This window comes from Erinaceus europaeus, chromosome 11, assembly GCF_950295315.1.
Source record: "Erinaceus europaeus chromosome 11, mEriEur2.1, whole genome shotgun sequence".
NCBI classification, from domain to species: Eukaryota; Metazoa; Chordata; class Mammalia; order Eulipotyphla; family Erinaceidae; genus Erinaceus; species Erinaceus europaeus.
Window position 1 is genome coordinate 2,891,067 of NC_080172.1, and position 13,644 is coordinate 2,904,710.

The window sequence follows — 13,644 nt, forward strand, 5'->3', positions numbered from 1 at the left end:
ACCTGCCTCCCATCCTCTCGGGAGTTGTGGGAGGGGAAAGGACCTGGTCTGTGTAGACTTGTGGTCCGGGAGAGCTCTGGCTGTTTGTGCCATCCCTACTCATGAGTAATCTTCAGTGCCACACAGATTAAAGCAGCTAATAGGAGTCGTTTTTACAATACCGATAGTATTTTGGTTATGCATAGATTTTCCTGAAAATTAAATGTCCTTCCATTTGCTGCCAGTATTACCTCAGCCTTGTGTTACACTCTTTACTCCCCACTTGGGTATTTTCTGAAGGAGACAAAAGTAGAGCAGAGGACTTCAGTGGGAGAGGGTTGCCCCTCATCAGGCCTGGGGAAATCTGCCTAAAAGCGGGGGTGTGAACACCTCACATTCTCTTCTAATAATAATTATATTATAATTCTCTTCTAATAATCACTAATAATAATTTTATTATTAGTGATTTAACAATGATCGACAAGACTGTGGGATTAGAGGGGTACAATCCCACACAGTTGCCACCACCAGAGTTCCATATCCCCTCCCCTCCAGTGGAAGTTTCCCTATTCTTTTTTTTTCCTTTAAGATTTTATTTATTAATTCATGAGAAAGGCAGGAGGAGAAAGAGAGTCAAACATCACTCTGGTACATGTGCTGCCAGGGACTGAACTTGGGACCCCATGCTTGAGAGTCCAATGCTTTAGCAACTCCTCCATCTCCCAGGCCACAAAGTTTTCCCTTTCTTTATCCTTATAGAAGCATGAACCAAAGATCTCCATGGGGAGCAGAAGGTGGGAGGTCTGGCTTCTGGAATGGCTTCTCTGCTGGACATGGGTGTTGACAGGTGGATCCACACCCCGAGGCTGATTGTATTTTTCCCTAGTGGAAGAGGGCTCTGTGGAGAACATCTCTCATTTTTCTGATAAAATCACAAACTGTTGGTGGTATTACATTTTAATAAACATGAAACTTGTATTTCAGATTCTAATAATGTGAGGAAATAATCACTGTGAAAAACCAAGCAGGGAAGCATAATGGCATTTGAGAACTGACTTTTGCCTGTGTGTGTGTGTGTGTGTGTGTGTGTGTGTGTATGTGTGTGTGTGTGTCTATCTGTGTCTGTGTGTGTGTCTGTGTCTCTGTGTGTGTCTATCTGTGTCTGTCTGTGTGTCTCTGTGTGTGTGTGTCTGTGTGTGTGTCTATCTGTGTCTGTGTGTGTGTCTGTGTGTCTGTGTGTGTCTGTGTGTGTGTCTATCTGTGTCTGTGTGTGTGTGTCTCTGTGTGTGTGTCTGTGTGTGTGTGTCTATCTGTGTCTGTGTGTGTGTCTGTGTCTCTGTGTGTGTCTATCTGTGTCTGTCTGTGTGTCTGTGTGTGTGTGTCTGTGTGTGTGTCTATCTGTGTCTGTGTGTGTGTCTGTGTGTCTGTGTGTGTGTCTATCTGTGTCTGTGTGTCTGTGTGTGTGTGTCTATCTGTGTCTGTGTGTGTGTGTCTATCTGTGTCTGTGTGTGTGTCTGTCTGTGTGTGTGTCTATCTGTGTCTGTGTGTGTGTGTCTATCTGTGTCTGTGTGTGTGTGTCTATCTGTGTCTGTGTGTGTGTCTGTGTCTCTGTGTGTGTCTATCTGTGTCTCTGTGTGTGTGTGTGTCTCTGTGTGTGTGTCTATGTCTCTGTGTGTGTGTATGTGCCTGTGTGTCTGTGTCTCTGTGTGTGTGTCTGTGTCTGTGTGCCTGTGTCTCTGTGTGTGTGTCTGTGTCTGTGTGTGTGTGTGTGTGTGTGTGTGCCTGTGTGTCTGTGTCTCTGTGTGTGTGTATGCCTGTGTGTCTGTGTCTGTGTGCCTATGTGTCTGTGTCTCTGTGTGTGTGTCTGTGTGTCTCTCTGTGTGTGTGCCTGTGTGTCTGTGTCTCTGTGTGTGTGTGTGCCTATGTGTCTGTGTCTCTGTGTGTGGATGTGTCTCTGTGTGTTGCTTTCTCTCCAAAGCTCCTGTTGGAACACCAGGACGCCATAGCTCCTGAGAAGCAGGACGTACTGAATGAGCTGTTGGAGGTGCTAGGAGATGTACCCACTGTAGAATCGTTTCTTGGTAAGAATCTACTTCTTCTTACCTCTGGCTTGTATCTGCTAGTTGGTTGGGTGTGTCTCAATTTAACACAAATCATTACCGGGGTTTCCCTGCTGCAGACCAACTTTTGCAGATAGAACAAAAGGTGGGGGCAGGAGAGACGCCCCAGTAAGGAAGCTCCCGTGTGAGGTGGAGGTCAGACTAGCCCCTGGGCTGAGGGCGTAGCAGAGCAGGCCCCTCCCAGGTGACTGTCTTGCCAGCCCTAACACTGACTTTTCAAAGGGAAAGGGACAGGGTAACGACAACACTACCCCCTGCCTGCACTACGGGCTCTATAATTCAGTGTCCTAGACTGCAACTTGATATTCTTGAAGGTAACTCTAGATACAGCAGAAAAGAAAACCGAAGAATTCGTTTTATTAGAAACATCTTGCAAAGGCCAGGCGGTGGTGGCACACCTGGTTCAATGCTCACATTACGGTGTGCAAGGACCCAGGCTCAAGCCCCTGCTCCCCACCTGCAAGGGGAAAGCTTCACAAGTGGTGAAGCAGGGCTGCCGGTGTCTCTCTGTCTCTTTCCCTCTCTCTGTCTCCCCCTCCCTTCTCAATTTCTTTCTGTCTTTATCTAATAAAGATTAATTAATTAATTAATTAGTTTTTTAAAAAGAAATATTTTGAGTTCTGAAAGAATTTCTTATATGAGCATTTTCTTCATTTAGTAATGTTTTCTCATTTTTAATATCTATGTCTTGTGCATTTTAAAAATCAAAAATTAGGGAGTCAGGTTGTAGCGCAGCGGGTTAAGCGCAGGTGGCGCAAAGCACAAGGACTGGCATAAGGATCCCGGTTCGAGCCCCCGGCTCCCCACCTGCAGGGGAGTCGCTTCCCAGGCGGTGAAGCAGGTCTGCAGGTGTCTGTCTTTCTCTCCCCCTCTCTGTCTTCCCCTCCTCTCTCCATTTCCCTCTGTCCTACCCAACAATGATGACATCAATAACAACAACAGTAAAACAAGGGCAACAAAAGGGAATAAATATTAAAAAAACAAACAAAGTCAAAAACTTATAAGGCTATTTAAACAAAATAAAATTGGGGGTTGGTGAGGTTTGAAGGTCATGATCCCCTTGCAAATTCTTGAGCTGAGAAGGTCCCACAGGAATGTTATTTTACATTGGTGATGTCACCGTTACTATGCGTGAACTGCAAGAATAGCAATATTCGGTTTTCATTGTACTTTTTTTCCTACAGGAGAAGGATCTATAGATCCCACTGACCCAAACAAGGCAAATGCACTAAGTCAGCTCTCAAAGACCGAGATCTCCCTCTACCTGGCAAGCAAGTACGGCTTAGGGGATGGCGAAGCTATTGATGGCCAGAGCCTGCTGATAAAGTAAGTCGGCTGGGAGTGCATCTCCCCAACTAAGAGCTGGAACCCCGCTAACCCAGGGAAGCCCAGGCTCCCAGATAATTCCGCTCAGGAGCTCTGGATAGTGAAGTATGTTTGTCCCAACAAGAATAATGGACTCTTGTGATTTGAGGGGGACTGAATGTTAGGATAGTTTAGAAAACTTGCCTGTCTTTTTTTTCTTTTAAGTTTTTCTTTGCAGTAATTTAATTCCTTTCCTTTAGGAAATAGACTGGCTTAACCTATGAAAGGCCTTTAGTGACGGAAGGGAAGTAAATGCTTGAGAGTGGTCATAAGATTGCAGGGGGACAGGGAACTGGTAAGGAAATGCCCAGAACGAAATTTAATATCTGGTATAAAGCTTTAATGTAAAAGGAAGGTGTGTTATATATGTCACCACCCTACTAAACCTCTTCCTTAGCTCTCGACTTCATTGAGACCTCTTTGCCTCAGAGACCTCAAAGGCTGCACTCACGGCTCTATTTCTCTTACTTTCCCATAGCAATCTTGTAGGAATTGTAGCAGCAAGAAAGATTATTAATATCGTTTAATTTTATTTTGGATAGAGACATAGAAATCAAGAGGGGAGGGGAAGATAGAGAAAGAGTGAGACCTATAGCACTGCTCTACCACTTCTGAAACTTCCCTTCTGAAGGTGGGGACGAGGGGATTGAACCCCGGTCCTTGTGCATGGTAGCATGTGCTAGAAAGAATATCATCTATAGGCGGGGAGAGATAGCATAATGGTTATGCAAAGAGACTTTCGTGCATGAGGTTCTAAAGTCCAAGGTTCAACCCCCTGAACCACCATAAACCAGAGCTGAGTAGTGCTCTGGTAAATAGATATGTATATATTTCCCATAGTGCAACACCAGAAATCCAATACCATAAACCAAAAAACAAGAGCTCATGAAGCAATGCAGTCTTCAGAACTCAAAGACTGTGCTACCAGTACATTAGGGGAGCTGTATATTAGACCAAGGTGCAGAAGGGAGGTGGGGAATTGGGACAGAAAGCAGTAAGTAGACACTTACTTCACTTGCTATTTCCAACCTTCGTGTACTGAGGTCTGAGTATATTGTCATTTGGAACAAGAGTTTTCTGAAAACCACAGGTAGGCCTCAAATAGCGCTCATTTTCCAGCTGACTTCTTTCTGCATACTGACTCACCTGTGACACGGGCGGCCATAAGACAAGTGAATTCACCGTGTGATGTTCCGTGCTTCTGCTAGATGTAGGTATTTGGTCCTCTGGTCTTCTAGGGCCTGCTCATTCATTCCATGAGCACATAATCTGACACGGGCGGCCGAGCATGCAGTTTGAATGAGCTAGTTACAGTTGCTGCTTTCAGGCGTCGGAAGTCTGATGGTGGAGGGCTCCAGTCCACCAGAGAAGAGAGACCAAGTTTCAGGTCTAGCATGTAGCATTGGCCTCAGAAGAACTGAAGGCATTCAGAGCCTTTAGACTGCTCCTTGCCACGTCAAAGTGACTTACACAGTCTACTCAGGGCAGGACAGCAGGAAAAAAAAACAGAGGAAGTTGGTTTATTAGGTTCCAAATGCAGTGTGCAAAATGTGTGCTTCAGCCGCTGAATTACATTAGACCAAATAACTCAGGACTTCATAGTGTTTGTTCTCACAGGAATGGCGAGAAATGCCCATAGAATTGTTTTTGTCTGTTAGGTGAACACTATTTTGTAAATGCTTTTATCTCGGGCATCTGCGTTAATGACTTAAAATTATCAGTATGTCGTATTAAGTAATCTGAATATCATAGATTATTTACTTACCTGTGCTTTTGAAAATGGGCCTCCATAGTCCTGTAATCTTTTGGATTTTGTGTTTTAAATGTAAAACCAGGAAAGTCAGGAATGTTGTGCAGACATATGTCTGCACTAGAGGATGCTGGGACATTGTCCCACTGCCTTAGCCTGCGTCCCTCTCTCATCATGTGCTAGACACAGACGGCAACTCTCCTTGTCACCGCCGTTCTAACTGGAAGTCCATCAGTCATTTAATTAATTAATTTTTTTTACTATAGTAAAACACACATAGCATAAGCTTTACTTTCATTTTTAAATTTTTCACTCCACGAGGCCAGGCAGTGGCACACCTGGTTAAGCGCACACAGGACAGTGCACAAGGACCCAGGTTCAAGCCCTCAGTCCCCACCTGCAGGAGGAAAGCTTCCCAAGTGGTGAAGCAGGGCTGCAGGTGTCTCTCTGTCTCTCTTTCTCTCTACCTCCCCCACCCCTCTCAATTTCTCTATCTCTAGCCAATAATAAAAGTAAATATATTCATATCTCACTGGCACTGATTATATCCATCACATGGGACAACCATCACTGTTTCTGAAACATAATCATCACCCCCCAAAATAAAACTTGTACATGTTACACAGCCGCTCTCCAGTTCCTCCGGCGAGCACTAATCTGCTTCCTGTCTCGATCCTACTGCTCTGTGTAGCTGTCTTTTTCTAGTGCCATGCCATGCTGACCATTGCCACCTTGTAGTTGTAGGCTTTGCAATTGAGACAGGCAAGTCTTCCAACACGTGCTATGTCAAGATTATCTTGGTTACTAGAGATCCCTTGCAAGTCTGTGTGAATTGTAGGGCCAACTTTTCCGTTGATACAAAGAGACAGGTGGAGTCGTATTTTAATAGATGAGACAGCTCCTTGCACATAAACTTTCGGGAGACCTGGAAAGCATTCTTCACAGCCTATTTTTGAGAGTTCGTTCTCGGCAGAGATCCCCCTTAGCAGCCGGTGATCATTGTTGATAACGACTTGAAATGAGGGTTGACTGGATAGCCTTTCCTATAAATGGACATAAGGTACAGTTGTTTTGTTTTTTGTTTTTGTTTTTTTTTGCTAGCCAAAAGCCTCTATTTTTTACTATATTTGTTATATTATTTGGGGTGGGGTGGGGGTGCGTGTAGAACTCTAGTACCATTAATTCACATGGAAAATTTCCGTACACTCTCAAACCCCAAAAAATAGCTTCTGACATCAGGCTAAATAGGAATCTCCTATTTTTGGCTGGCAGAGAAATCTGCATCCATCAGCTTCATCACCAGGTTAGGCAAGTCTTATTTCTTTTCTTTATTATTATTTATAAAATAAAAAATATCAACAAGGGGAGTCGGGCGGTAGTGCAGCAGGTTAAACACACCTGGTGCAAAGTGCAAGGATCCCGGTTCGAGTCCCCAGCTCCCCACCTGCAGGGGAGTCGCTTCACAGGCGGTGAAGCAGGTCTGCAGGTGTCTGTCTTTCTCTCCCCCTCTCTGTCTTCCCCTCCTCTCTCCATTTCTCTCTGTCCTACCCAACAACAATGATGACATCAGTAACAACAATAATAATAACTACAGCAATAAGATGACAAGGGCAACAAAAGGGAATAAATAAATAAATAAATATTAAAAAAAAAATATCAACAAGACCACAGGATAACAGGGGTACAGTTCCCACTACCAGAGTTCTGTATCCCATCTCCTCCCTTGAAAGTTTTCCTATTCTTTATCTGTCTGGGAGCAAGTCTTATTTCTAAATATGTAGTATTTTCAATGTATATGTGAAACTTAGATACCGATATTGATGATTATACAATGTTTCATGGACAGTAAACTTAGAGGCTATCTAATCTAAGTCTTGATTCATAGATTTTTTTTTAATGGCATATAAAATTGTAGGGGCCAGAGATAGTCCGCCTGCTAGCACATACCCTTGTCCATGTTCAGACCCTGGCATGGTATGGGACCTGCCGACAGCACCGCACATCTCATGGAGGGTGGAGTGGTGCAGGGTGCCTCTCTGCTTGCTTTCTCTGTCTCTCTCGATGTCTCTCTCTCTCTGTCTCTCTGTCCCCCAGTCCCCCATGTCCTCTCTGCTGTCTCTTTCTCTAAATCAAAATAGAAAGAAAGTGGGGGTCAGGCGGTAGTACAGAGGGCTAAGCTAAACGCACATGACACAAAGCGCAAGGACTGGAGTAAAGATCCCGGTTCGAGGGAGTCGGGCTGTAGCGCAGCGGGTTAAGCGCAGGTGGCGCAAAGCACAAGGACCGGCATAAGGATCCCGGTTCGAACCCCGGCTCCCCACCTGCAGGGGAGTCGCTTCACAGGTGGTGAAGCAGGTCTGCAGGTGTCTATCTTTCTCTCCTCCCCTCTGTCTTCCCCTCCTCTCTCCATTTCTCTCTGTCCTATCCAACAACAACAACAACAATAATAACTACAACAATAAAACAACAAGGGCAACAAAAGGAAATAAATAAATAAAATAAATATATAAAAAAAAAAGATCCCGGTTTGAGCCCCCGGCTCCCCACCTGCAGGGGAGTCGCTTCACAAGCAGTGAAGCAGGTCTGCAGGTGTCTGTCTTTCTCTCCCCCCTCTGTCTTCCCTCCTCTCTCCATTTCTCTCTGTCCTACCCAACAACCACAACACAGGCAACAAAATGGAAAAAAAAAAAAAAAGGCCTCCAGGAGCAGTGGATTCATAGTGCAGGCACCAAGCCCCAGCAGTAACCCTGGAGGCAAATAAGTAAATAGATAGATAGACAGACAGACAGACAGATAGATAAATTAGAATGATGACAGAGCAGTCGTTGCACAACTGTTGCAAGAGCATCTTTCCAGACCAAAGGAAGGAGTGACCCATAGCCGTGAGACTTGAAGGAGGCAGATATTTGAGTGGGAAGAGACATTTGTTTCCGTTTCCTTTCTGTGTGTTTACACCATAATAAGCCTCAGTTTGGGCCACTGCCATTTTGTCTCTACCGGCAGTGTGGAAAGAACAAACACAGCCTGGCTGAACAGCCCAGGAAGTCCTAGGAGTCCAGCGCCGTCCGCCACTTGTCATCCAACTCTGTTTCCTCACCCATAGGACAGACGGAGAGAGGCAGGACCAAGAAGGGCCCCAGTGAGCTCAGGAAATGCTGAGCTTAGACGTGATAAGGAATCATTTAATCATCTCTTTTACTCTAGTTTATGATTTGAGTTAAAATATTGGATCCTTATGGCCTTTAAATCTGTTTGTTCTACAAAAAGTATGTTTTAAGCAGAAGTTAAGGTCTGCGGTTATTAATCATACTTAATAGCCTGAGTGTTGTTGTTGTCATCTCTGAAGAATTTTTCCCATCGAGTGATTTAGCTTTATTATTCCCAACTGAAAGATTGCCTTGCTCTGACCCAAACTGACACAAGTACTGAGTGATTAATGTGATGCTTGAAGGATGGTGCTAAGATCTTATCCATTATTAAAATCTTGAATGCTGTGGTCCGGGAGGTGGCGCAGTGGATAGGGCATCGGACTTTCAAGCATGAGGTCCTGAGTTCATTCCCTGGCAGCACATGTACCAGAGTGATGTCTGACTCTTTCTGTCTCTCCTCCTATGTTTCTCATTAATAAATAAATAAAATCTTTAAAAATAAAAAAATCTCGAATACTGGGCATATCCTTAGCTGCCACAATCAGAAGTTCCTTTTCGGCTTTGGCCACTGCAGGGCGGCTAGCAGGAAAGGTGCAGGTGCTGCTGGTTAAATGGGAGAGCGAGCGGGTAGCATGTGACTGGGGTCTCAGAGCTCCGGCCTCACAGCAGGTGATGATTCTGTGTGGGCTCAGATACCTCCTGTAAGGTCTGAGCGCAACCATGACCAGCAAACCCCTGTGTATATTATTTTTCTTTATTTATTTGGGGTTCTTTTCACCTTTTTGTTGCCCTTGTTGTTTTTCATTGTTGTAGTTGTTATTGATGTCATCCTTGTTGGATAGGACAGAGAGAAATGGAGAGAGGAGGGGAAGACAGAGAGGGGGAGAGAAAGACAGACACCTGCAGACCTGCTTCACCGCCTGTGAAGCGACTCCCCTGCAGGTGGGGAGCCGGGCCTCAAACTGGGATCCTTACACCTGTCCTTGCACTTTGCGCCATGTGCGCTTAACCCGCTGCACTATTGCTCAGCTCCTCTAATTTTTAAAATGTATATAAAGGGGGCCGGGTGCTTTTTTATTTTCATTTCTATTTTTTGGGTTTTTTTATTAGTGATTTAATATTGATTAATAAAATTACTAGATAACAAGGGTGCAACCCCACACTGTTCCACCACCAGAGTTCTGGATCCCCAGTCCCTCCACTGGGAGCTGCAGCCTTTCTCTAAGGTTGCAGACATGTGTTGGCTATTATCTCTACAACTATCTGTCTCTATTTGTATAGATTGGCCCTTTTATTTTCCCTCTATGGTCCCATCTTCTCTTCCTTTCCAAGTCACACCTACACCTGTTATTACATCCATATGTCCCTCCCTTTTTCTTCTTTCTCTGGGTCCTGATGGAATTCAGAGCCCTCTGGTCATCTTCCCCTAACATTTCTCCCCCACTGGCAGTTTGAATTAAATATATTTTCGGGATGCAGAAGGTGGGAGTTCTGGCTTCTGTCATTGCTTCTCCACTGGACATGGGTGTTGGCAGGTGGATCCACACCCCCAGCCTGTGTCTGTCTGTCCCTAGTCGGGCAGGGCTCTGGGGAGGGGAGGTTCCAGGACACATGGGTGAGAGTGTCTTCTCAGGGAAGTCAGGATGTAATAATGACAGTGTCTGCAACTTGGTGACTGAAAAGTGGCAAGATATGAAACAGGACAAAAGGATTAATGAACAGGAACCAAAAAGGAGGAACAGAGCAGATGAGAATAGAGATCCCAGGGTGGAAAGAATCTAGGAACTGGACAATTACTTACATGTGAGATGTCTGGGGTCAATATTTGGCTATGGATTCCAGAGACCTGGAATTAAAAGAGATTCTAGGGAGTTTGACCCCTCCCCCCAACAACTCCCAGATAAACACTGCCCTTGTGAGGCGAGCTACAGTGAGTGACTCCACTCAACTGGGCCATTAGATAACTTCTCTGAGGAAACTGCTGACCGTTTCCTGGAAGCAGATATCATTAGTAGTTCCTAGAATGACTTCAAATAAAAACAGTCACTTTGTTTATTTTCTTCTGAATCATTCTAAGCTTTATATTTTATCCCTTGTTCCTATCTATTCATGTCTACGATGGTGATTGTGTGTAGGACAGAGCACACAGCTCTGTAAGCCCCAGACACCGAGGGTCAGTGGTTATAATCAGCTGTGTGTACACAGCCCACGTGGTCACCATCAGCTGTGTGTACACAGCCCACATGGTCACCACCAGCTGTGTACAAAGCCCACGTGGTCACCATCAGCTGTGTATACACAGCCTACGTGGTCATCAGCTGTGTGTACACAGCCCACATGGTGATCATCAGCTGTGTGTACACAGCCCACGTGGTCACCATCAGCTGTGTACACAGCCCACATGGTCACCATCAGCTGTGTGTACACAGCCCACATGGTCACCATCAGCTGTGTGTACACTGCCCACGTGGTCACCATCAGCTGTGTGTACACAGCCTACGTGGTCATCAGCTGTGTGTACACAGCCCACATGGTGATCATCAGCTGTGTGTACACAGCCCACGTGGTCACCATCAGCTGTGTACACAGCCCACATGGTCACCATCAGCTGTGTGTACACAGCCCACGTGGTCACCATCAGCTGTGTGTACACTGCCCATGTGGTCATGATCAGCTGTGTGTACACTGCCCACGTGGTCATCATCAGCTGTGTGTACACAGCCCATGTGGTCACCATCAGCTGTGTGTACACTGCCCACGTGGTCACCATCAGCTGTGTACACAGCCCACGTGGTCACCATCAGCTGTGTGTACACAGCCCACATGGTCACCATCAGCTGTGTGTACACTGCCCACATGGTCACCATCAGCTGTGTGTACACAGCCCACATGGTCACCATCAGCTGTGTGTACACTGCCCATGTGGTCATGATCAGCTGTGTGTACACTGCCCACGTGGTCATCATCAGCTGTGTGTACACAGCCCACGTGGTTACCATCAGCTGTGTACAGCCCACGTGGTCACCATCAGCTGTGTACAGCCCACGTGGTGATCATCAGCTGTGTATACACAGCCCACATGGTCACCATCAGCTGTGTACAGCCCACGTGGTGATCATCAGATGTGTATACACAGCCACGTGGTCACCATCAGCTGTGTACACAGCCCACATGGTCATCATCAGCTGTGCATTCCCAAATGACACATCAAGCCTCTGAAGGTCCAGGGGACCAGAGGAAGTGGTTGTGATCATTCTTGTCATACACACTTGGCAATAAATAGGAAATGAGACATAAACTGTTTACAGATGGCCTGTTGGATTTTACCTGATTCTCAAAAAAAAAAAAAGATGTATAATTAACAATGAGGGTTTCCTCTGACACTTGTGAGCCATTGTCCCTGTATTTCCAGACGTGAACAATGTTTTGTTTCATTTGCTAACATGTTCGTGCTGGGCGAACATTTCCGGCCGTGGTTTAGGAAGAGATTCATCATCTGGTGATAGCGTATCTCTGAGAGAGCTGGGATTAAACAGGATCACAGAGGCAGAAAGAAAGTGAACCTTCACAGCTGGCTTAGACCTGCGAGTGCTGAGGGGAACTTCACTGAACCTGTTTTGGAGAGGAAAACTGTACCCAGTCTTGCTGCCCCCATGGCTATAAGCTTGGTCACTTGCCTTTCACATCAAAATCTTGTTCATGATTATCGAACTGGTCTTTAATAACGGAAAGAGTGGACAATTACCCTAAACAATACCTATTTTTAATGGCTTCTAGCAATTCCAGAGATGGTTTTGTTTGCTTGTTTGTTTGTTTTGAGGTTTTTTTTTTTTTTTTTTTTTTTGCCTTCAGGGCTATGACTGGGGCTTGGTGCCAGCACTAGGAATCCACTGCTCCTGGTGGCCATTTTTTCCCATTTTATTGGTTAGGACAAAGAGAAATTGACAGAGGAGGGGGAGAGAGAGTGCGAGAGAGAAAGAGAGACACCTGCAGATCTACTTCACCAATCATGAAGCAGACCCCCTGCAGGTGGGGACCGGGGGCTGGAACCTGGGTCCTTCCACTGGTCCTTGTGCTTAGTACTATGTGTGCTTAACTGAGTGCACCACCACTGGCCCAATTTATCTGCTTGTTTATGGCAGAGAGGAGAAGAGAGAGAACCAGCACACCACTCAGGCATGTGCAATGCCAAGGAAGGAACTCAGGGCCTCCTACTTTACAGACCAGTGTTAACTTCACTGCACCGCCTTCCAGGCCACATTTTTTCAACTCTTGACTCTGCAGTGAGTCACTCTTTATTCTCCAGCAATTGAAGACAGAGACCCAAGCCTGTTTGTTCGTTCCTCTGTCAGGCCCCTGAGAGTCTTAAGTACCCAGCACTGGAGTTGTGTCAGCCTCCTGTTAGCTGTGAAACTGCCCCACAATGATCTCAGAGCAGGGAGGCAAACAGTTGGTCTGGATTCTAAAGTCTTTTTTATGTTTTGATATTTTATTTATTAATATGAAAGACAGGAGGAGAGACAGAGAGAGAGAAATAGAAAGAACCAGACATCACTGTGGTACATGTGCTGCCGGGGATTGAACTTAAGACCTCATGCTTGAGAGTCCAAGGCTTTGTCCACTGCACCACCTCCCGGACCATCCTCCTAAAGGCTTATGATAGACAGAGGCTGGGTGGTGGTGCACCTGGTTGAGCACACATGTTACAGTGCATAAGGACCTGGGTTTGAGCCCTTGGTCCCCACCTAGAGGGGTAAAGCTTTGCGAGTGGTGAAGCAGGGCTGCAGGTGTCTCTCTGTCTCTCTCCCTATCTCCCCCATCCCTCTCAATTTCTGGCTATCTCTATCAAATAAATAAATAAATATAATATAATATAATAAAAAAATTTTTAAAGGCTTATGACATATTAGCAGACTCGGGAATTTCAGGAAAGAGTAAGGATCTTAGATACCACTTCTTTCCCCACTAAGGTCAGTCATATTGGCAGGATGCTTCCTTTCTGCTCTGCAAATAAACAAACAAATAATAGCCTCGGTCTAAAAAAATAATAATAAAATAAGGAAGTATTTGCATAGGAAACCTTACAGCTCCTTGCATCCATGGTGCTGGCAGCATAGCCTACATGGAGCATTTAAAAACCCAGATTTGGATTATCAGGCATTCCTCAACTGTCAGGGGCCTCAGAGCAGACGTGCTGGATTTCTGCAAGACTATTTTATTTCCAGGATTATCTAATAAGGTGGGAGTGGGCTGGAGTCTTTGGAGCTGGTATGTGTGTGTG

General features: G+C 45.5%; 1 protein-coding gene across 1 annotated transcript in view; it reads left to right on the forward strand.

The window, feature by feature from the left end:
• IQGAP2 (IQ motif containing GTPase activating protein 2) overlaps positions 1-13,644 on the forward strand; it is a 162,097-nt gene that overhangs the window by 132,318 nt on the left and 16,135 nt on the right. Inside the window, exons 27-28 of the mRNA XM_007518536.3 lie at positions 1,958-2,060; positions 3,284-3,425. Of these exons, the coding sequence (XP_007518598.2) occupies positions 1,958-2,060; positions 3,284-3,425 (245 nt within the window). The remainder of the gene's footprint in view (positions 1-1,957; positions 2,061-3,283; positions 3,426-13,644) is intronic.